The sequence below is a fragment of the Suncus etruscus genome, chromosome 5 (assembly GCF_024139225.1).
Source record: "Suncus etruscus isolate mSunEtr1 chromosome 5, mSunEtr1.pri.cur, whole genome shotgun sequence".
In the NCBI taxonomy this organism is placed as follows: Eukaryota; Metazoa; Chordata; class Mammalia; order Eulipotyphla; family Soricidae; genus Suncus; species Suncus etruscus.
This window is the reverse complement of record NC_064852.1, coordinates 140,050,397-140,076,096: the sequence shown is the minus strand read 5'-3', so window position 1 is coordinate 140,076,096 and position 25,700 is coordinate 140,050,397. Positions and strand designations below refer to the sequence as shown.

General features: G+C 35.7%; 1 protein-coding gene across 1 annotated transcript in view; it reads right to left on the bottom strand.

The window, feature by feature from the left end:
* Positions 1 to 25,700, bottom strand: part of CSMD3 (CUB and Sushi multiple domains 3) — a 1,236,222-nt gene that overhangs the window by 891,919 nt on the left and 318,603 nt on the right. Inside the window, exon 5 of the mRNA XM_049773958.1 lies at positions 12,433 to 12,640. Within this exon, the coding sequence (XP_049629915.1) occupies positions 12,433 to 12,640 (208 nt within the window). The remainder of the gene's footprint in view (positions 1 to 12,432; positions 12,641 to 25,700) is intronic.

Sequence of the window (25,700 nt, the reverse complement as noted above, 5' to 3'; positions counted from 1 at the left end):
AATGGTAAAAATATAAATTGGTTGAATGGTGCTAGATGGAAAAATAAAAGGAGAGGGAAAGAGAAAGAGAAAAAGAGAAAGGGGGTTAAAAAGAGAAACACAGAGAAAATGTTTGCTATCCAGTCATGTATGGGAGTATTTGGGAAGGAAACTGGGGACACCAGTTGCAGAAAATGTGCACTGCTAAAGGGATGTGTGTTGGAAAAGTGGATTAAAGAAACCCAATCAGGAACAGTTGTAAACTGTATCTCATGGTGATTCAATTTAAAAGTTATTAATAAAGTAAATTTAAAAATTAAAAGTATAATTTTATACATTCTGATATTCAACCCTGTTAATTGTAAGAGCCTCCATCAGTGCACATTTTCCTCCACTGTTCTCCAGATCCACCAGCCTCTTTTATTTCTCAACCACCATAAACTTCCTATTGAAGACCAGTTCTAACAATTTTTTTTTGCCTTTGGACATCAAATATATTTTTTCAACTAAAAATATTATCTTATATCAACTTCTGTTTTCCTAACCCATTTTACTTCATTCAGAAATCTTATAATTATTAGTAACTTACGATGTTCTACAATTTCCTTTAATTTTTATTCATTACATTTATATTCAGACAGTAAACATACTTTTTGAGCAAACATCTCTGTCACTTTGATTACGAATGAACTTATATAATACCTACCATAGAATAGATAACAAAAATATTTGCTGAATGTACATAAAAATGCATGCGAATCTAATCTACACCTGCCTTGCAGGCGCTAGCCTAGAACTGACCAAGGTTCAATCTTCTGGCATCCCATATGTTCCCCCAAGACAGGAGCAGTTTCTGAGCACATAGCCAGGAGTAATCCCTAAGCATCACTGGGTGTGCCCCCCCAAAATACTTTAACTATAATTTAAAGTTTGAGTTATAGTTTAAACTTTAACTCAAATTTCTCCATCCTATTTAATTTTTCACTTTGTTGCAATGAAAGAAGATATCTTTCATCAGGTATTACAAAATGAAAATATCTAATATTAAATATACAATTTTTATTCAATGCATTCTATTAAATCATGTAGATGACTGCTAAATAGGTTTACTAGATAGGTTTAATAGAGATCTATTAAATATAGTTTTAAATAAATTCTGTGTCTAATCATTACTATTATTTGTGAAGCATGTTGTTTGGTTTGTTGCCGAAATAAAACACAGGATACGATGAGTATATCACTTTAGGAACTTCATAAATTAAAGCCACTTACTATCGTAGTTAATCATAAATCCTTCATTTCAAAGTTTGAGAATGGTAGAACAAGTATAATTTATCATTTTATTCCAAAGAAATATTAAAATAATATTTTATATTATTTAATATAAATTTTGAATTTTAGTATAGTGATAAATACTTACATTAACATTGAAAATTAATTAGAAATAACCAAATTAATGCCACCTAATGTGTCTGATTTTGGTAACTGCAATTAAAAATACAGATTAAATGCCTTAAAGATTAGAAAGCCAAAATTAATTTAAATATTTTATTTAATTATTCAAAGGTAATTTTATAGCAATTCACAAGTAACATTAAAAAAACAGAGATTGATAACATATGGATAACTAAAAACATCAGTATCAATTTACTAAGATTCTTTTTTTTAATATAAATTTTTATTTTGATCATAGTGGCTTACATATTGTTGACAATAATATTTTAGGTACATATTTACATAAAATCAGGGGGGATTCCCATCGCCAAATTGTCATCCCTACGCCTCCGTTTCTATCCTACCTCCCATTTCCTTTTCCCTCATCCCAGGGCGGCTAGAATATGTGGTCCCCTCTGTATCTAACCCACTACTTAGTAGTCTTGCACCTGTTTGGTCCTGATGCCTCCCTTATTTCCCCCTCTATCTGGAGTCAGGACTAGCTAGTTCAAGTTGCGTGGTTTTGTTTGAAGGAGAAAAAAGCAATAAACTGGGGTAAGAGTCTAATACCCCGAAAATGGGCGGGGTCCTTCTAAAGGCTCTCATCATCAATCTGGGAGATGGAGAAAAAGTAGGTGAAACACTCCACTAGTACCAAAAGAAGTGTCAAATATCCAGTGAGGGCTCCAGCTATATCGATAAGCACCACACAGAGCAGACAAAACAAACAAACAAACAAGTAGAAAAAAAATAAAACAAAAACAGACAAACAAAAATCACGCCATGGTCTTGAATTAAGAAACATGGCATAGCACATAACGAAAGAGAAGAAAGGAAGAGAAAAAATAAATAAATAAATAAATAAATAAAAAAATAAGTATAATTGGGGACTACACTTTCAATAATCACACCCAAACAGAGAAATCGACCAAAATAGATTGGTAAATCAAAAATAATAATAACAATAATAAATGAAGGTAATATATATATTTATATCAAAAAAATAACCAAGGTTTTGTGCTTTTTGTATTTTTGTTTTTTTCCCTCCTGCACTGGCACAGTAAATATTGGGGTCATTCGAAAAAGAATTCACTTGGCCTAAGAGATATGGGATTTCTCCGTCCTTGGAGCATACTGTCATGGGATCAACTCTAGACATTGCTCAGGATCCTTTACTTTCCCGGTGGTGTTTTTTTTTTTTTTTCTTTTTTTTTTTTCCTTTGGTGTGTGGAAGACTTCTGCTCTGTGTTTAGAGGTCTCAGTATCTGTACAGATCCTGAGGTGGGACTTATGATGAAGTCAGTCTTTGTGGTTCTAGAGGTTCTGTTACCTCAGTGTCATTTTAACCCATCTTCTGTGGTTGATGATCTTGGTCTTTGCACTGAGCCTAGGGTGGCACCTAGGATAGCGTCTTTCTTTGTGCTCACAAAAGCCCCATTCCGTTACAATTGTCTCTGCCGGATCTTTGGGGCTGGGGATCATGATTCTTGTGCAGGTCATAGTTCAAACCCTAAACTAGGGCTTATTTATTGGTCCCAAGATGTATACAGTCTGGTCGTGGATCAAGCAGCCAGTCATCTGTAAATCCCGATCTTGGGTTTTTGTCCTACCAAAGGGAGCCAAGACTTCTGGTTTTGTCTTGTCGTTAGTTGGTAAGGTAGGCTAATCTGCTCTAAGGTCAAGATGATCGCATTTTCCCCGTTGTCAGGATATCATGTTAGAGCTGGGCCTTGTTGTTGGTCTTGTCGTATTAAGGCCGTCCTGGATGGAGTTTGTTTCCTGCAGCTGTTGTGGAGAGCTGTGCCGTTTCTATGTCGGAGATCCAGGGTTCAAGGCTGGATGAATGGTATCTAATCACCTGAGGTCTAATTTGATTCCACATGACATATTTTCAAGGCAGGAGATATCCCTATATTTTAAATAACTATGAGTTCCTATCTCTAGTAGATAAGAGCTCTCTTTTATTTTTTTTTTAAATGTAAAATTTCCCCTTTACTTAGTGTGCCTTTGTAGGGGGAAGTGGTGCTACATTATAATGTCTGTGTATTCGTGGGTGGACTGATGGGATAACAGTCACAGGTCACCTACCAAAAAACGAAGAAAAAAAAAAAAGGGGGGGAGGATTGAAACTGTATGTGCTCACAAATATATATGAAGGACAAACATTTAAAAAAAAGATAAATAAATAAATTTAAAAAAAAAATAAAATGAGTTAGCGAAATTTTTATGGGACCAAAGTGGTGCAAAAGACTACCTTACATTTGGGGGAGGGCAGGTAAAGAGGTGGTGTATTACAGGTCTTATGCCTATGTTGGAAGTACAATTTTTCCCATTGTCTTTTGGGTTTTTCTTGTGGTGTGTGGGTTGCCAGGCATCTTCCTAACCCACCCCCTGACCTTCTTCAGATTGGTAAATATTTGTGGCAGGGGGGTCTTGGAAGAGTTCTTGCATTGGGGATACTTTTGGATCTAGGCCCGGTTTCAAGGAGCAGTTCGCGTTAGGGGGAGTTGTTCGGGAGGGCCTCGCAGCATGAGTCCATAGGGGAGTTGGCTGTCTTTTCTTTCAGGAGACGAGGTGTGGTTTTATCTGGGTGTCCTCTCGCCTGGGTGCTGGGTACTGGTTCGTTGGGTAGGAGGTCGATCTTGATGCCTAATAGAATAAGGACTGGGGGTGAAGAGTTTTAATATGGTGGGAGATCTGGATGGGATTGAGGGGTGAGGGGATAGTTGGATTTCTGGAGGGGGGAAAGGGGAAGGTGTATGGGAAGGGTTTGAAGGGAGAGAAAAGAGAAAATACCTTAGAGAGATAAAAGGGGGGGAGAAAGGGAGAAAAGTAATGAGCAGAATAGAAAAAGAAAAAGAAAAAAAAAAGTAGTGAGAAGAGGGGAGAGAATAGCAAGGGAATGCTGGTTTGATTGAATGTGTTCGAAGAATAGAGCCTGTAGTTTAAGTCTGTACGTATCAGGTACTGCTTCAGTGGTCTGACTGGTCACGTGCTTCAATTCCTAAATGAAGGTATTACCTAAAGATAAAGTGTATGTTAAAGAGTTTTCTTGTGGCCATCTCGTAGTGCAAGCAAGGTATGGTATCCCGTGTGGTATCCCGAGTTGCCACCTTAGTTTGTCCGCCCTTTGTATCCAAGGGCACCTGTGGGCAGAAAAGCTGAGAGGTTATTTAAAGTATAGTAAGATAAAGGCATTAAAAGGTAGTGTTATGGTATGTTGCCATTGTAGTCCGTGATTTCCCTTGGTGTTCTATACTTGTGTTCCTGTATATGAACTCTAAGGGATTATTGTGGACCTTTGTTGTAGAAGTCTGATTACATACCTGTTCTCTCTATGCTGCCGTTTCTGTTGTTGCTGTTTTCTTTGTGGTATAATGTGTAGTCAAGAGTTTGCGTTGTTCCTTTTTCATGTATTTTGGACACTGCTCCCACGTCTATGCTGACTATTACAGTGTTCGGAGTTTCTACCCTGTTATTTGATAGGATTTAGTTGTGTATAAACTATGTGTTCTAGGTGTTTCAGAATAGTGCTACCATTCTGTGTTTATCTTTTGTCTTCTGACTTACTTCGTTTAACATAACATGATCTAGGTCCATCCATGTTGCTGCAAAGTCTGTGATTGTATCGTTTCTGACTGCCATGTAATATTCCATTGTGTATATGTACCACATCTTAATGATCCATTCATCTGTTGTTGGACATCGAGGTTGGTTCCAAGATTTGGCTATTATACTGAGTGCTGCAATAAATAGTGGGGTGCATATATATTTTGGAATGAATGTCCTTCCATCTTGTGGGTATATGCCTAGTAGAGCAATTGCTGGGTCAAATGGCAGATCAATTCTTAGTTCTTTGAGCACTCTCCAGACTTTTCTCCATAGATGTTGGACTAGGGGGCATTCCCACCAGCAGTGGATGAGAGTTCCTTTCATACCGCATCCTCGCCAACAAAGGTTGTTTCCATTATTTTTGATGTGAGCCAACCTCACTGGTGTAAGGTGGTATCTCATTGTTGTCTTGATTTGGATCTCCCTGATGATGAGTGAAGGTGAGCATGTTTTCATGAGTTTGTTGGCCATCCTTCTGTCTTCCTCAGAGAAGTGTCTATTCATTTCATCTCCCCATTTTTCTATGGCTTTATTTGGTTTTGAGGGGCTCAGCTTTCTGAGTGCTTTGTATGTTCTAGATATCAGCCCTTTATCTGATATGTCAAGTGAAAAGATTTTTTCCCATTCTGTTAGCTGTCTTCTTGCATTAAGTAGGGTTTCTTTTGCCATGCAGAAGCTTTTTAGTTTGATGTAGTCCCATTTGTTTATATTTGATGCTAACGTTCTTGCCATTGGTGCTCCGTTCTCAATGACCTTTTTGATATATAGGTCTTCGAGTGTTCTGCCTATTTTATTCTCGATAAACTTTATAGATTCAGGTCTGATTTCAAGGTCTTTGATCCATTTTGAGTTGACTTTTGTATAAGGAGTGAGGTATGGGTCAATTTTCACTTTCGTACATGTGGTTTTCCAGTTGTACCAACACCATTTGTTGAATAGGCTTTCTTTGTTCCATTTCAGATTCTTGCCTCTTTTATCAAATATTAGTTGGCTGTATATCTGGGGGTTTATGTCTGGGAATTCTGTTCTGATCCACTGGTCTGAGCTCCTGTCTCTGTTCCAGTACCATGCTGTTTTAATTACTATGGCTTTATAGTATAGTTTCAAGTTAGGTAAGGAGATGCCTCCTAGCTTCTTGTTTTTCAGTATGTGTTTGGCTATCCTGGATCTTTTGTGGTTCCAGAAGAATTTTGTGATTGATTGTTCTATTTCTTTAAAGAATTGTGTCTGAATTTGGATAGGGATTGCATTAAATCTATATAGAAGTTTGGGTAAGATAGTCATTTTGACTATGTTAATTCTACCTATCCATGAGCATGGGATGTTCTTCCATTTCTTTAGATCTTCTTCAATTTCTTTCTGAAGTGTTTTGAAGTTTCCCTGGTAAAGGTCTTTCACTTCTCTTGTAAGGTTTATTCCTAGATACTTGATATTATTTGATACTATCTTAAATGGGATTGTATTTTTAATCTCTCTCTCCTCAACTTCATTGTTTGTATATAGAAACGCTACTGTCTTTTGTGTATTGACTTTGTACCCAGCCACTTTGCTGTATTGGTTGATGGTTTCTAGGAGTTTTACTGTGGACTCTTTAGGGTTTTTGATGTATATCATCATATCGTCGGCAAATAGAGCTAGCTTGTGTTCATCTTTCCCTACTTGAATTCCTTTGATTCCCTTCTCTTGTCGGATTGCTATTGCTAGGACTTCTAAGGTTATATTGAATAAGAGTGGAGAGAGTGGACAGCCTTGCCTAGTTCCTGACCTTAGTGGGAATGCTTCTAGTTTCTCGCCATTAAGTATAATGTTGGCTGTAGGCTTTTCATAAATAGCTGTAACTATCTTGAGGAAGGTTCCTTCTAACCCTATTTTGCTGAGTGTCTTTAACATGAAAGGATGTTGGATTTTGTCAAATGCCTTCTCGGCATCGATTGATATGATCATGTGGTTTTTGTCTTTCATGTTGTTGATGTGATGTATCATGTTTATTGATTTGCGTATGTTGAACCAACCTTGCATTCCTGGTATGAAACCCACTTGGTCGTGATGTATGATCTTTTTGATGAAGTGTTGGATTCGGTTTGCTAAGATTTTGTTGAGTATCTTTGCATCTATGTTCATTAGTGAGATTGGTCTGTAGTTTTCTTTTTTGGTGGTGTCTTTGCCTTCTTTGGGAATGAGTGTGATATTAGCCTCATAAAAGGAGTTGGGGAGGATTCCTGTTTTTTCTATGGTTTGGAAAAGCCTTTGAAACAGTGGTAATAGGTCTTCTTTAAATGTTTGATAGAATTCACCTGTAAATCCATCTGGGCCTGGGCATTTGTTCTTAGGGAGTTTTTTAATTACCTCTTCAATTTCCTCTGAAGTGATTGGTCTGTTTAGACTTTCTAGATCTTCCTTTTCCAGTCTTGGAGGAGGGTGTTTGTCCAAGAATCTGTCGATTTCTACTGGGTTCTCTAGCCTAGTTGAGTATAGTTGTTCATAATATGATCTCATGATATGTTGTATTTCTTGGGGTTCTGTTATAATCTCTCCCCTTTCATTTGTGATCCTAGTGATTTGGGTGTTTTCCCTCTTTTTTTTTGGTGAGTCTTGCCAATGGTTTGTCTATCTTGTTTATTTTTTCAAAAAACCAACTCCTGGTCTCATTGATTTTTTGTATTGTTTTCTTAGTTTCGATGTTGTTTATTTCTGCTCTGGTTTTTATTATTTCTTGCCTTCTGGTTGTGGTTGGATTTCTCTGTTGCTGTTGTTCCAATTCTTTGAGGTGATCTTTTAAACTGTTGGTTTTGTTGTTTTCCTGTTTCTTGACATAGGCCTGTATTGCTATGAGTTTCCCCCTAATTACTGCTTTTGCTGTGTCCCATAGATTTTGACATGTTGTCTCTTCATTGTCATTTGTCTCAAGGAATCTTTTTATTTCTTCCTTGAGTTGTTCTTTGATCCAGCTGTTGTTAAGCAGCATGTTGTTTAGTCTCCAGGTATTAGTTTTCCTCCATTGCTTCTTCTTGACATCAATTTTAAGCTCTGTTGCATAGTGATCTGAAATGGTACTTCTAATGATCCTTACCTTTGTGATCTTACATAGGTTGGCTTTGTATCCTAAGACATGGTCTATTCTGGAGAAGGTTCCATGTGGGTTTGAGAAGAATGTGTATTCTGCTTTCTGGGGATGGAGGGCTCTATATAAGTCTGTTAGCCCTAAATCTTCTAATTTTTCATTTAGAGCTCTTATTTCTTTGCTATTTTTCTGCTTGGAGGGTCTGTCCAGTGGTGATAGTGGAGTATTGAGGTCCCCTACTATTATCACAATTCCCTTCATGTGTTTCTCCAGGTTTGCCAGTAGTTGCCTCACATATTTTGGTGACTCTACATTAGGTGCACAGATATTGACCAGGGTTAGTGTTTCTTGATCTAATGTTCCCCTGACCAGTAAGTAGTGACCCTCTTTGTCTCTGATCACTTTCTTGAGGTTGAATACAATTTGGTCTGATATAAGAATGGCTGTCCCTGCTCTTTTTTGTTTTCCATTGGCCTGAATAATTACTTTCCATCCTTTTATTCTAAGCCTGTGCTTATCCTGTAGCTGTAGGTGTGTTTCTTGCAGACAGCAGAAGTCCGGTTTATTTTTCCTAACCCAGTTCTCTACTATGTGTCTTTTAATTGGAGAGTTTAGTCCGTTTACATTTAGGGAAATTATTGATAGAGAGGACTGTTGTGCAGTTGTATTGTGTGAAGTGGTTGTTGTTACAATCGGGGGTTTGGATTGTGTAATTCTTCTCTGAGTAAGTCGCTTAGGATCGGCTTAGTTTGCACAAATAGTTCAAGTTCATTCATGTTTGAGAATGTTTTTAGTCTGCCCTCCCATATGAATGATAGTTTTGCTGGGTATTGGACCCTGGGTTGGAAATTTCTTTCATTCAGTCGTTTAAATATGTCATTCCACTGTCTTCTTGCTTGAATTATTTCAAATGGGAGATCTGGTTTGATTCTTATGTCCTTTCCTTTGTACTTGAGGTTTTTTTTCTCCCTTATTGCTTTCAGGAGTTCCTCTTTCTCTTTGTTTTTTGCCATTTGGATTATTATGTGTCTTGGTGTGGGTTTATTGGGGTCTACTTTATTAGGGACTCTCTTGACTTCTTGGATTTGTCCTGAATTGTCTTTCCAGAGGATGGGAAAGTTCTCTGTTATTATCTCCCCGACTACCTGTTCTACCCCCTTCCCTATTTCCTCCCCTTCTGGTATACCCACAATTCTTAGATTGTTTCTTTTGTCCTTGTTGATTAGATATTGGATTTTTCCTTCCAGTGCTTTGCCTTTTATTTCTTTGTTGGTTTCTTGATCATTTTTTGATTGCAGTTTACCTTCGAGTTCTTCTATGTGCTTCTCCAACTCTGTGTTTCTGCTCGTAAGGCTTGTTACCTTGTCTTTTAATTCCTTCACTTCTTTTTGTATGGACTCTCTCATGTTCTTTGACATTTCTTCTTTAATTTGGCTGATTCGTTCGTCCATGGATTTTTTATATTCGGTTGTTAGGGTTTCTTTTAATTCTTTTAGTAATTCTTGCATTTCCTTCCTCATGACTGCTTTTAGGTCTTCTTCCCGTGGATCTGTGCGCTTTGGTGGACTTGGAAATTTGATAGGGTTTGTCATGGTGTCTCCAGTTATTAGCGATTTTCTTGCTTTACGCATTGTTCTTTGTATTTAATGGTGTATTTTGGAGTGCTGTGGCTTCTAATTTTGGCCTGCTTTGGTCCCCTTCCTGAAGGTGTTTCTAGAGGGGCCTGTTGGGTGAGTTTGTTGGGCCTAGCCCTTTCTCCTCCCCTTTGCTACCTAGAGTGCAGCCTTCCTGCTGTGGGTCTTGTCCCTTTCTGCTCCTTATTTCTGTCAGCGGTGCAGTTCCACTCCTGGCCACAATGGTTACTGGCGCTGTTGAGCCTAGCTCTCAGTCCCCCCTCCTTTCTCTGGGAGTCAATGGAGCTCCGCCCCCTCCACGCCTCCCTTGAAGGGTTCCCTCAGTCCAACCCTTCAGGCTCTGTCCTCACCCTTGGGTGTTCCTGGTCCACTCCAGGGTCCAGGGAGGTGGACTGCTCTATTTCCCCTGCAAGTCCAGATGGCTGGCCCTATCTCTCCCGTCTGTTCGGGTCGCTCAACTTGACTTTCTAGTCACCCACCTGGGGGAAGGGAGTCACTCAACCCTCTCCGGCTGGCACGCAGGGGTTCCTTGGGGAAGGGTCCATCCCAAATGCCGCGCGCAAAGAGACAGAAATTCCCTCACTCACTCCTCCAGCCGACCCGCCAAAGGGTCCGACCCAAACACCGGCGCAAAGAGACAGAAATTCCCTCACTCACTCCTCCAGCCGGCCCGCCGGGGTCCCTGGGGAAAGGGTCCGACCCAGACACCGGCGCAAAGAGACAGAAATTCCCTCACTCACTCCTCCAGCCGGCCCGCCGGGGTCCCTGGGGAAAGGGTCCGGCCCAGACACCGGCGCAAAGAGACAGAAATTCCCTCACTCACTCCTCCAGCCAGCCCGCCGGGGTCCCTAAGATTCTTTAAATTAGCATGTATATAAATAATTTCAAGCTTGGGCATGTATAACATAACAAGTGACAAATAATCTTGTTGATAATATACTACATGACTAGAATTTTAAGAAGTCAAACTGAGCATCTTTATATAACACTATTCTAAAAATATGATTTAAAACAATTTTAACTTTTTTCCCCCCTCGGAAGAAGAGATAAGGAAATCTGTAAATGTCCCAGTGTCCTTTAAGAGAAGATAGATCAGAAGTTTATTATGACTTCTACTAGTGGAGAAGTTGTTTTGTACTACAAATTCAGAAACATATAAATAGATGTGTGTATAAATAAAGAGCAAACAAGTCATTACTCAGAATATATAATATGAAAATTGGAAGTGACTATTTGAAAGTCAATGGAGATAATATTCCTGAGTAAATTGTTGATTTTGTTTCTAGAGTTTAGTGTCAAGAAAAGGAATGGTGCTATACAAATAGGTTCGCTTAGAACGAAATAACCAACCCACAGTCATTAACAGTAGAATCAAGGGACCTAAACTTTAACACTCTAAACTTAAATGGGCCTGTTAAATAGGCAGGCCAAAGGATAAAGTGTGGTGGTGTAAGATGCACTCTGGGTTCATTGGTGGAAGGAGATCGACACTGGTCATGGAAATGGCCCTGACTTACTTTATATCTGAAATTCAAATATGAAGGACTTTGTAGATCACAATGGTTTCAATAAAATAAAATAACAAGAATTAGGTTCCTTATACACATTATTATACCTAGTATTCAAAATTGTGGTTTTTAAAATACCACATAACAAAATGCAGATATTTAATTATTGAGATTAATAGCAATATAAATTTTAGGAGATACAATTAATATATTAAACAACTATAAACATGTTTGGTTTTTTGTTTTGTTTTGTTTTGTTTTTGTTTTTGGGTCATACCCGGCAGCGCTCAGAGTTTACTCCTGGTTCTACGCTCAGAAATCACTTCTGGCAGGCTCAGAGGACCATATGGGATGCCGGGATTCAAACATCCCTCTGCATGCAAGGCAAATGCCCTACTCTCCATGCTATGTCTCCGGCCACAAAACATGTTATTTTTATCTAAATATACGTACATGACATTTTTGGTGAGGGTCTGTCCATTATAAACACATTAACATTTACGTTCCTAGAGTTGTCTCAAATGTGACCTACTCTTTCTTCACACTCCTCTTCTTTGTATAGTGACTTACTTTCTTAGATTTTCTCTCATTTTTTCAAAAACACATCCTTAGCCTCTTTAGTTCCTCCTTTTTGGTGCCACACCCTGCAATACTCAGGGGGTCACTCCTGCCTTTGAACTCAGGGATGGTGTGGATTGAATTCAGGTTGATTGCAAGCAAAGCAAAAGCTCTACCTGCTGTACTACAGCTCCAGCCCCACTTTTTATTAAAAACAAACAAACAAAAAAAACATTTACTAGTTTAGGAGCTGATCATACTTACTCAGATCATAGTTTTGCAATTAACAGGCTTCATAAAATGTTTAACTATAGAAGCAAAGAAAAAATCACTTCAAGACTATTATGTTCAGTTAAAAGAAACTGAACTATAGATTGCCATAGTAAGCAAAATACTGTCAATGAGATTAATAACAACTTTTCCTTACAAATTTTAGTTAAGTCACAGTTTCCTTTTTCACTACTCCAACATATCTGACAGTCTGGGTTTCCTGATCTCCCTACGTATTTTTAAGTTCTGACAGCTGCCCTTACAATTTTCCTATAACTAATAATACTCAGAAAATTAAAGCCAACAACCAGCTGTTCTTTTTTGGTTTGCTTCAGGCAATAGCACCATAAAAGTTTAAAAGAAACTAGCCACTTACCATATTGTAGGCGGTTCAGAACCTTCTATTTCTAAGTAATCATACTTTTCTTCCATTTGGAAATCAGTAAATATGAGTGAAATTGTGTCTCCAGGCTCTGCTACAATGGTCCAAGTGCAATCAGCATTATTATGGTACTCATTAGGAAAACTTGGGCTGGATATAATACCGCTGGAGCCTCTCATTGTTCCTCCACAGGCATCTTCGGCTGCAAAAAATAAAAATGAGAGGTTCCCTTACAAGTCACTGAAGAAATGGCATTAAAACAATGCTGCTCAAAATTTAAATAAACATAACCACTAACATTTTTTCTTATACTAATGAAAACAAAATAAACTGAATAAACTGAAGCATGAATGAATGACAACTGCATTTTTGACAATTTTAGAACTGTTAAAATAACCATAAGAGTAGGCAAAGATTTACATAATGGTGAGATCCCAGGATAACATAAACAATATATTGTTTTCATCTGCCAGGTTATAAATTAAATAAAATTATATAAAACATCATTCTTAAGCTGTGTGAAAGGGATCAATATTTATCATTTCCAAATGTTTATGGGAGGGTGGAGTTTTGTATTTATAATTATATTGTAGGTTCATACAAAGTGGAAGAATAAGTAAAGAGAATGTATAGCATAGTTTTTGTCAGAGGAATATTTAAAATGTGAAAATATAACTGCGTGGTCTCAGTAAAAATATTCAAAGTATTTTAAAGAGTAACTAGAAAATCTCTAAATTCCCTACAACTCAATAAAAAATGTAAACATATTACTAGGTACTCATGTTATATATACATGCTGGATATATGGCTCATGGGTTGAACTCATTCCTTGCATGCGAAGAGGCCTTGCTTTTGATCATGTGAAGTAAAAGGTACATTACACATAAATGTATGATAATACAATTATATTTCAAAATAATTTTTATTTAAGCCTATAATTTTGAATTTTAAATGGGTTATACTTCTGGCTAACTATAGATTAGCATTTAAATTATAGGACCAGTTAGGTTTACTCTGTAAAATAAAGCTTTGTGATTCATAAAAAGTCTCAAGTTATAAAATTTGCTTCATGAAAGCAAGATTTGTGTAATGCATTGTTTACAGATTTAAGTTGTCTGGAACCACTCAGAAAAAGTTTTATTCATGTCAAATATTTGTATAAAAACTTTACTATATTATTATACATATTGGCCAACTGTATAATCTAAAAACATCAATGAACTTTATCTTATCTAACTCTTTAATGTTTAATGTTAAGGAAATAAATATCTGATACTTAAGGTATATTTCTATATTACATGTATTAAATATATTTATTGCTTCTGTGCCCTCTTTTTAACTTTATAAAGTTATAAAGTATAAATTAAAGCTAAAATGCATTATTCTTTAGAAACTTTATATATATTCTGATCCTTATCAAATTCCCACTCAATGTTTGTATCATCCATTGATTATTCTTGTCTGATCATTGAAACGATTGCAAGAGGTGATATTTTAACATCCTCCTATGTTAGTTATTTGATATCCTATCCCTTGTTTGTGTGTTTATTATAAATGGGGGTTTATGTTTTAGGGTAATAAATTAAAGCTTGATTTTTGGGGCCAGAGTAAGAACATAGTGGATAGGCCCTTACATGTGGTCAACCCAAGATCGACTGCCAGCATCCAATATGGTCCCCCAAGCCTAAAAGGAGTGTTTTATGAATACAGAGCCAGGAGTAATACTGAGTCCTGTTGGATTTGGCCCCAAAACAAAACCAAAAACAAAACACTTAATTTCTCAATATTTTGTCAATAATCTCAAATTGTTATGGATTTGCTCCTAAATTTATTATCTGTCCCTCTAATTTTTCAGCTGAAATTCCATTTTTTAAATTTTGTATTCTGCTGTTACTAATCAAGACTTCTGAAAATTTGAAATGCATTGTTCTTCAATAAAAACATATAAAATATTTTCATCAACACAGTACTATAAATATTTCCCTATATATTTATATATAAAATATATATTATTATATATTACTATGTTATATTTATATATAAGCATATATATATTTATAGTAATATGGTGGTGAAAGTATTTTGTTTTTACATTACTATAAATATAATATTTATTTTAAGTACATGCTCCTATTTTTTAAGCATATTAAACATTTTAAAAGAATGTGTGGTCCTACCTAGGCAGTTGTAGTGGTGTACCACTAAAATTTATTCTCAGAATGTATTCTACCAAATACCTTAATTTTAACCTTTGAAAACATTTTTTTCTGCTACCTCCCCAAATCTCTACACAAATCACTTTGTTAATCTTCTACTGTAAACCCACAGTTCAGTAATTGCTTTAGAAATATAATCATCTTTTTTTGTAAAAATAATTAAACCAGGATTGTATCTCTGTAAACTTACTCTAAATAGTTTAAAGATTATTTTAAGTTATTTAAAATATTCATTCATCAATTTATGAATCCAATAGTGGATATGCACAAAGAAATTTGCTTTGAAAAACAAATTCTGTGTATTCTTTCTGATTACCCTACTAGTGTCTAGTAGTTATTTCATTAAACTGTACTCAATAAGCTTTGTATTTGTGTGTAATTTCTCTTTAAAATATAAGAAAGCGAAGGCTAGAGAGATAGCATGGAGGTAAGACGTTTGCCTTTCATGCAGAAGGTTGGTGGTTCGAATCCCGGCATCCCATATGGTCCCCTGTGCCTGCCAGGGGTGATTTCTGAGGATAGAGCCAGGAGTAACCCCTAAGTGCTGCCGGGTGTGACCCTAAAATAAAACAAAACAAACAACAAAAAAAATTGGGGCTTGCGAGGTGGCGCTAGAGGTAAGTGTCTGCCTTGCAAGTACTAGCCAAAGAAAGATCCCTACCGCGGTTCAATCTCCCGGTGTCCCATATGGTCCCCCAAGCCAGGGGCAATTTCTGAGCTCTTAGCCAGGAGTAACCCCTTAGAATCAAATGGGTGTGGCCAGAAAAACAAAAACAAAAAATAAAATTAAAAAAAAACACAAAAAAATTATAAGGAAGCAGAGAAAAGTGATATTTTTATTTATTTGATATTATTTTAAACCAGATATTATGTATTACAGAGACAAAAGATGTAGAGAAAAAGAGAGGGAGGGAGAGAGAGAGAGACAGAGGGAGAAGAATGCTTTTTTTGGACTTCCCAAAAGTTGATTAGTAAGTTTCTAAGCTGTGGGTGAGAATATTCTGGATAACTTCTTAGAATTTTCCCTTATACAGATATATAGCATATTATAATTTCACTTTCTTTATATTTATATCTCTTTGCCCTTCCAAGAGGGCCTTAGGGCTAGATGAAAGAAAATTCCAGGACTACTTCAAAAATTTCTTCATGTTAGCAAATGAAGACATGCCCCATTTATTTACTCTTTGGAAATGCATTTTCCTGACAAAATCATTCCTCAGGGTTTTCAAGAGATATTTAAATATTTCAGCCATTCTTTTTTTTTTTAATAATACACTTCCCCCAAAGCTCCAGGGCATACAAAGTCAATTTTTCTGCCTAGTATCTTTGAAGTTCCTCAATTCAGGTTCATAGCCAAGAGCAATCACCTGATACCTGGACCAGAGAATGACATGAAATAGCTCACTCAGAGAAGTGATTATTACACAGCAAAATCCCTTCAATGTATCACTGACTTGCGCCTAAAAACAAGGATGGGAACTCAGATCTCTTTATATGCAAACCTCTGTACTTGCAAGTTATTGCATTGAATTCTTTGTCTTAGCATGTTCCATTTTTTATTGTATTTTCGTCTCCATTTTGCTATGTTAAAGCTATAATACAATTAATCAATTGACAAAGCTGTGAAATACATTTTACTTTACCATTCGACAGATACACAACACTGGGCCTGGAAATATATCATAACTTGCAATGGATTTGCCTTGCAAGGGTCTCCAAGATTAGTCCACTTGATACTGAATAGTCCCTCAAACATTTACACATCCTCAATTGGTATTGTCCCCCAAACACAATAGACAATTTAAATTTTAGCACTATAATATACAGAACATTTGAAACCTTGCATTGTGTTTTAGAAACGTAATAATTAAATAAATAAATACGATGTTCCATGACCATATATTCCTAGTAGAATATAATGCATAAAGCCAGTTTTTATAGAACTATATCAGTGAAAATAATAAAGCATAGCATTGAAACAAAACAAACTCTTAATAACCATGTTACGATGCTAGTGCTAAATGGAACCGAAATCTTTGGCCATAGTGAGTTAGAATATATCCTGTCAATAGATCCAATATTCTTAAAAAACACTCTAACTTGGTCACCTGAATTACCGATCAGATTAATGTTAGATGCAATATCTTTACTCTAACAATTCCCAGAAATGATGGGTTTCTAGAAAGTTGGCTAAGGGAAGCAATTATTAGCAGAATAAATACAAATAATGAGATTATACTGGTTGTTTGAACAAAGTTCTTGTGACTATTGAATTCATAATTTATTCAAGTATTTCTTTAAATCTACTAAATTTCAGAAGAATATGTGTAGATTCTAGGCTTTTATAGATCCCACAAATTTAGAGCTTTCTACAGAGGCAGGAGTGACAAGATGAGGCAAAATATGGCAAAGTAGATAGGAGAATACCCCTAAAGAAAGGAAATAATGGTACATATACATCTTGAGAAAGGTCCCTCAATGTTGGCTAAATGTATGTTCAGGTAAACAGTTGATAATCATGGAACAAACTTCTCAACCTCCTGCCTCTATTTTACAAACTTACTTGTTTCAAACTTAATGGCTAGTACACACCACCAGCTTTGTTGTATAAAGATATATGCACAATGGAATACTGTGCGGCCGTCAGAAAAATAAGTCTTGAGATTTTCCTATGTAAGAATGGACATGAAAATTATTATGCTGAGTGAAATAAGTCAGAGGGAGAAAGATAGACACAGAATAGTTTTACTCATTTATAGGTTTTAAGAAAATAAAAGACGGTGTTGTAATAATACCCAGAGAACTAGAGATAAGGGCTGGAAGGACCAGCCCATAGCTTACCACAAAGAGTGGAGAGTTCTTATAGAGAAATAACTACACTGATAACTATTATGACAATGGTAGTGAGTGAGAGAAATAGAATGCCTATGTCTAATATAGGCAGAGTTTGGGGGAGGAGTTAGGGGGCACTGGTGAAGGTAAGGTTGCACTGGTAATATGGGGTTTCTTTTTTATGACTGAAACCCAATTACTACTATGTTTGTAATCATGGTGCTTCAATAAAGGTATTAATTAAAAAAAGATTTTGGAGTACAAAACAGAAGTGAGATTATGTTGTGAGAATGGTATTTTCTCTCAGATGGGTAAAAACTGTTCAGGAAAGAGGAGGTTTCTTAAATACGATACACAATTCCAAAAAAGAGTGATCTCAGAAGAAAATGATCTCATGAAATTCAGATTTCCTTAGTGTGGACCAAATACTACAGACAAACAAATGAAATAAAATTTCAGTAAAATCAGATAATGAGAGATTCAATATGTGAGAGCTGAATAGTTTCAAGAAATACACACAGTTTGCTGCTAGGTGTTTTCTTTTGGGGTTAGGGGATCACTTGATAATAGAGAGATCTGTGCAGTTTTTCAAACATCTGGGAAATGCAACAGAAATGTCAGAGTGCAGTTAGTCTGCTAGAGTGATATGTTACTCAAGATATTCCCTAAACAAACTAACCTAAAAAAACAATAGCTAAATCAGTGACTTCCTAAAGACACAGAAGTCTTAAGTTTAATTGGGACTCTCCATAACTTTTCACAATGTTACTAATTTATTCAACTCAGGATTTTCCTTGTTATTTTTGTGAAATATTTTCCTGATTAACTTATCTGCTCAACCACTTCTTATTCAACTGTCTCATTGCCTTCTCTCTTTCTACCAGTTAATTTGATGTCAGAGATTCACAGAAATCTACTGTTCTTTTAACATTGTAAATACATTCTCCCAAAACGATAGTTATCTCCCTACATTATGTAAGGTATCAATCAAGCAAATTGATAATTTCACCATCTCTGTCATTTAGCTCACACTTTTCTTTTTATTACCCATTTAATTTTATAAAGAGAAATCTAAGTATTAGAAAATGAACATTCACTAATTTTGGTAGTAAGTATTCTTTCCAAATACTGTTATTGCAGTGTTTACATTAACTTCAGTAGGATGAGTAATCAAATTTATATGTAGGAGAGCTTTTATTTATACTGTAGAGGTTTAAGCAAATGGTTTACAAAACTAAAATAGAAATATATGTAAATTGTGATGAAAATATATATAAATATACATGTATATATATTTATGAGTACCTGTAAATATGCATATATATATATATATTGATTTGGTGAATAGGGATTCCTCCTGGCTTTACTCAAGGGACAATGTGTAGTACCAGTATTAAACTTTGCATAGAATGCAAGCATACTAGCAGCTAAACTATAACTTTTATATTATGACTATAAATATTTTAAAGTGGAAGCAACAATATGACATCGCCAATCTACTCTTTAGCAAGAAAGACTACACACTGAAGTCAATAGAAATCAAAATAGCATCATGAAGTTAAGATCTATTTACTGGGTATGGGGTAAAAGTATTGGTCACAGCTAAATCTAATTATTGGAATTTGGGGATGCATTAAATGATATATGAGAATTATTCCTGACACTTCACTCAGGGATTAGTACTAGAGGGGCCAGAGACCTTATGGTGTGTTGAGGATCAACAACTGGTCATATATTCACAAGACAAGTGCCTTACACATTGTCCTATGTATCTGGCCCCCTAAGCTTAATTCTGTTATTTTTTTCCTTTTTTTAGTTTTTGGGCCACACCCAGTGACGCTCAGGAATTACTCCTGGTTATGCACTCAGAAATCGCTCCTGGCTTTGGGGACCATAGGGACATGGAGGATCGAACTGATTCTGGGTCAGCTGCATGCAAGGCAAATGCCCTACCGCTGCACTATTACTCCAGCCTCGGTTCTTAAAAAATACTATTCTTGCCTTCAAAGTATAGAGAGAAGAAGGTCTGGAGAAGGAAGAGAATAAGTAGGGAGAGTAGGATGGTGAGAAAGGGGTGTGGGGGAGAGGTATAGCTAGCTATATAACAAAATCAGTCAACAACACTGAAAACAGGAGATTCAAACTACAATGGGGATACTTAAAAATGTGCCTGTCAAATTGTCACTCTTGGAAGGGGTAGGTGGAAAGAAGTTGATATTAGTGGTGGAACTAGTAATAGAATATTATATGTCTAAATATCAACTCTCAATAACTTTGCAAATCATGTTTTTATAAAATAATTTTAGAAATATTCTCTGACATTTCTGCTTCATGAATAGGAGAGAACAACACATATCAATTGGGAGCCAATTTGAACCTGGAGTTCCCAGGATATTTCAAATTTAGCACAGATAAATATGTCATAATTGGAGCCATATAAAAGAAAGGCAGACAAACTGATAAGAGTGTGGGGGTCTCAGGAAGTTAAACATCATCAGGAGGAGCCCACATTTGAAACAAAGTTTGGGAAGCACTAGTATTGACTATTATTTTAGTTCTGTTTTGCCTTTTGGCTTTTAATAATTTATTTTGTATTGTCAAATTTATGGTATCTTTTACAAATATAAAGAATAAGTGATAAAATATCTATACTCCTAACATGTACAGAGATTGAAAACTGACATTATTTAAATTAAAATGTATATATAATTATAAAGAAAACTAAAATTTAAAAAATCACATATGCTCACCCTTCTGTGAATTTGGAGTAATGCCAATGCAAATAATATAACTTAAATAGCATAAATTCAGGATTAATTAAATTATATTTCACTATAAGATAATAATAAGCACAGATTGGAAAGCTCAAAGTTTGAGATGACTTCCTAGACCTATTATGTTTATTTTATGGGTAAGAAATGAATTATATATATTTAATGAAACATTATACTGTAATGCTAATAAATCTTAATTATTATAACTTAGGTTATTACATTATGAAATTAACACTGGAAATTAATCTTCTTGAAATAATTTTAAGTGAATGATTTTTTTACTCTATTGCTGTAAGGGCTTCCTAGTTTAGATTCAAATTTTACATAAGTTAATATAATTTTTTTGCTTTATATATTCTAATAGTTAATATGTTTCATTTTATAAGAATGACTTTTACTGCATTTAAAATTATAAGACTTGGGCTGGACTGGTAGCACAGCGGTAGAACATTTGCTTTGAATGCGGCTGAACCACGACACCCCCAGGTTCAATCTCCTAGTTTTTCTCTCTTTTTTGCCTTTCCCTGCCACCATGGTTCCAAGACCAGAAAGTCAGATGTTCATTTGATGGAAATAAAAAATGTTTAGATTTGAATACCAAATCTAAAGCCAACGACAACAGAATCAATACCCAATCTACAACAAGCTGTACAAGTGGGAACAGTTCCACTAATATTACAGGGGTAAAAAAGGAGATCTGGGATGCATGCTGGGAACAGGGATAGAGGGAGGACAACACTGGTGGTGGGAATGCCCCTCATTCATTGTCACTACGTGCCTTAAATATTACTGTGAAAGGTTTGTAATTCACTTTTACCACATTAAAAATTAGAAAAAAATTAGGGGAAAAATGAGGTAATGAAATATGCTAATACATGGATGGATATGGATAGTATGATGCCATGAGAAATGAGTCAGAGAGAGATATAGAATAACCTCATTTATTTATGGCATATGAGAAAATAAAAAATAGTGTGATAATAATATCCAGAAACAAATTTGCCTTTACCTTTAGGATATTTGTTCTAGTTTATAGAGTGATGACTTCATAACAATGAGACTGCCTTCAACAATAGTCTTTGTGTCTCTGTCACCTTGTTATATTTTTTCCATTATATGCCCTCTTATTTGTAATATTGTTTTCTATCATTTACCTTCAGGATAAAAAATGAAATTAAAAACCATCTAATTTACAAACTTATTGTGGTAAGTATGGTAATATCATGATAGTTATCTCAAAATATATGTTGATTAATATGTTTACTCTTCAGAATGTCTATAAATTTCTATTTCAGAAGCTGTGGTAAGATGACTTTTAATACTTAGCTCTAGAACAAAATAGTGAGGACCAATAGGACTCTAATAAATTCTTTGACCTAAATTTACTTGTAATTCTGGACTGGTTTTTTATTGTAAATCTAACATTATTTTTAGAATGTAGTTTTATCACCAAGTATTATCTGTAGTCTCTCAGATCCATATTTCCTATTTCCATCACTAGTAGCCTGGTTTTATTTTTGTGGGTAGAGGAACATTCTGGCAAGGTGATGACACAATTGATTTGTCACTCCCTCTGAAAAAATTGCCACAGCAGGGGAATAGAAAGTCACTCTCAGGTCTGTTTATTCCATTTTACTCTTGCCATCTCTACTAAATGACAGGTTCACTGCTATTGTTGGTTTCTCATTTTCTGTTACAAAATACATAGCAAGAAGAGAATAGAGAGGGCAAACCCGTGTCCATGAAAAACTTGTGAAAGGAGATTTAGAAGATCATTTCTAGTATAATTTAAAGAGTCTTACAAAATCTGTTGCTAAAAACACTTCTAATGCTTACATTGCTTATCTGGTTCCTAAATAATATATTTGAAACACCTGTTTTCTTTGGAAGCTATACAAGGTGATGTTAAGTAATTACTTATGGTCAAAGTTGTACTCATGATTTTTAAATCACAAGGACTCAGTCAGAAGAACAAAGTAAATTTTATATGTGTATATAAAACTATTTATGCATGTAAAATATGTGAAAATGGATAGGTTCATCCAAAGTATAGTATACTGCTTATAGCACTTTCCTAGAATGCAACCAACCCCAAGTTGACCTCCAACACTAAATATGCCCCCATCAGTTATTCATCAGTACATAATTATAAATAAGCCCTAAGAACCATCACTTATTGATCAAAAACAAACAAGCCATAATGTTAAAATATCTAAGGACAAAATAATGTGATGAGTCCATATAAAATCTTAACAAACATTTTGTTTTGAACTTGGCTATTGGAGTTCAATTTCAGCATCACAAATGACCTCTGAAATCGACCAGGAGTGATCACTAACAGAAAAAGAAAAATTTAAATTTCAACGTGATTCTGTAAAAGAACCTGAAAATAAGTTTGTTTAATTAATAAGTCAAAGTTTTCTTTGTGCATCAGTAAATTATTGTCTACTAAAATTAAATGAACTGCATAAAGCTGCTTTCTTCAAAGTTTTTACAGGTGCTTTTGAGAAAATACAGGGTAGGATGGACAGGGCAATTGCCTTACTGGCAACAGACCCAGGTTCAATTCCCGGAGTCCCATAAAGTCTCAAGCACAAAACCAGTAGTGATTCCTAAGTGCAGATCAAGGACTATCCCACTATTGTCCAAATTATTCTTCACCAGGTCCACCAAAAGAAAAACAGACATATTTTCCCTTTATTCTAAAATAAATATTTGCACTTTTGCATATTTTTATGTTTGACTATTTTTCTTTATCTTCAGTGTTTTAAATAATGGTAAAGTTCAAAATTCCCTGCCAAAATAAGATGGAATTAAGTGAATTAAATTATATATACTATCACTGCATAACTGCTGTTAGTAATTGCCCTTTCATCATATTATAATTTGCTGCTTCAGAACACAATGTTTTATGTTTTACATAAGCATTGATTATGAAGCTTTATATTGTGTGACTTTTAAACTACACAGGTAAAGAAGCCAGAGTATCAAAAGCACAGCGTGTAGGGCACTTTTCTTGCATGCTACCAACCTGGGTTTGATTCATGGCATCCCATAAATTTACCGAGCAACACCAGGAATGACCCCTGAGCACTGCCACGTATGCTCCCCCCAAAATAATAAAATGCACTGTTAATAACAAAATGAAAACAAATACTGCTAATAAATGAAAACTACATGTAAAAGCAAACAAAATGCATTTATTTCTTCAGTGTACAATCTGTTCATCCATTTTATATGATGAAATATGTATTATATTCTAATATAATGAAAGTTGCCATTGTAAAATTGTATTGATAGAAAGAATAAATAATCAATGAAGCTGAAGATAGTACATTGTACAAACTTGCTCAGACCTCTCAAATGTAATCCATGAGCACAGAACCAGAAGCAAAGCCTGAGTATTGTTCAGTGTGAACTGCCCTCTCCAACACACTTACACAAGAATATAACAATCTACATTTTAGTCTTAAATTTATGTTTTGGCTATCTCAAACCTTGCTACCTACAACTTAACATAAAGTCAAGTGAGATATAGTTAATGTATTGTTATTAATTGTTAGAGCATGAAACTTGATAATTGATAAATTGATAAAAAATACCTTTTTTGAAATTCAAGGCCGGGCCCGGAGAGATAGCACAGCGGCGTTTGCCTTACAAGCAGCCAATCCAGGACCAAAGGTGGTTGGTTCGAATCCCCGTGTCCCATATGGTCCCCTGTGCCTGCCAGGAGCTATTTCTGAGCAGACAGCCAGGAGTAACCCCTGAGCACCGCTGGGTGTGGCCCAAAAACAAACAAACAAAAAATTCAAGGCCATTTATAACTGGGAAGTCCAAAATCATATGCATATAAGCTTTGGATAAATAAAACTTTTGGATAATTTCTCTCTAAGCATGATAAATGAAAAGTTGGATGTATAGTCATCTAAAGAATAAAAAAAGGCACACACTCACACTTGGGGTGGCAGGGACAGCAATGCTTAAGATTTTATAAATGGTTCATGTTAGCATCAGTCCAAATGTCAGCAAGTCAGTTAGTGAGGTGAAAGTGCACTGGAATGTCTCAGACCTTTTATATTCAATAATAGTATTTTTAGCAAATCAACTTATTCTGTGCCTTGTGTATCCAAATCAATTTAACTTTTTGTGCTAATATTTCTCTAAAACCCAGGAGATAAAGAAGGATGCAGGTCAGTGATGTGAGATGACAAATCCCTAGAGGAAACCTCTCTTAAAACCAAATGATTGACGAGAGACAAGATTAATAGAATTATTCATGCACAAACAACTGTGTTAAATACAGAGGTATAAAGAAAAAAAAACCTGAATCTTTTGCCTTATGGAAAGGCTATCAGGATGGAATGCTAATCCTTCCAGCAGATATTAGTCATACTTCTGAGTATATCATTGTTTTCTACAAAGATAATTTTGCTAATATCAAGTACCTCAGCTACTTTAAATGCTACTAATGAGGTGGACGGTATAAGCTTCTATGTCTGGTGTTATTTTGTTTTCAGGCTTAGCTAAGTATCCAGAGACCTGTTCCCTAAAGAATAGAACATTTCAACTTGTTTCTTAGTCTGGGCTAAAGAGGATTGAGCTCTCTCAAATGAAAAATTCGAAACAATGGCTGAAATTTTCCAAGTCAACCAACACATAAACACCAATTTTTAACAAGTAAATCATTTCCCTTAAGGGCTTATTATTTTTATTTTCATTTAAACACAGGAAGTACATCTCATCAAATTGGAGACATTGTTAAATTTCAACTTCTGGAGAAGTTTGAGAATTATGTAGTTTTTCTCTCTGTGTTTCCATGTATATGTATGCTTTGTGCATGTGTAGAATGCAGGCTATTGAACATAGCACTTTCACGTGCAAGAATAGTGATTAATTTCCAGGACATACCCCTAAAACTCTTTGGATCTTAATCTGAATATTTTTGAAAATTATTTTTATCCCTGTATCTAATAAGAAATATCAGACATTAAAAGAGGAACACGTTTGAAAAATGCTGGTATTATATATTTATTTTTTGCCTTTTTCTTTTTTTTTTTTTTTTGGTGGGTTGGCACACCTTGTGACATTCAGGGGTTACTCCTGGCTATGTGCTCAGGAATCGCTCCTGGCTCAGGGATCCTTATGGGACGCCAGGGAATCGAACCGCAGTCCGTCCTAGGTTAGGGCTTGCAAGCAAACGCCCTACCGCTGTGCTACCACTCCAGACCCGTGGTATTATATAATTTTGCTCTTTCAAAGTCAATACATTATTTAGAGTTGGGACTATTCAAAGTAATGCAAAGGGTCCAATGTGCCATGGCCAACTAGCATGCAGACTACCAGGGCCACATCTGGTAGTTCGACTCCCAAAGGTATGAGCTCTAGCCCTTTGAAGACTTTTCCTGGTTCCCCAATTACACCTTTGCTAACCAGCTGAGTT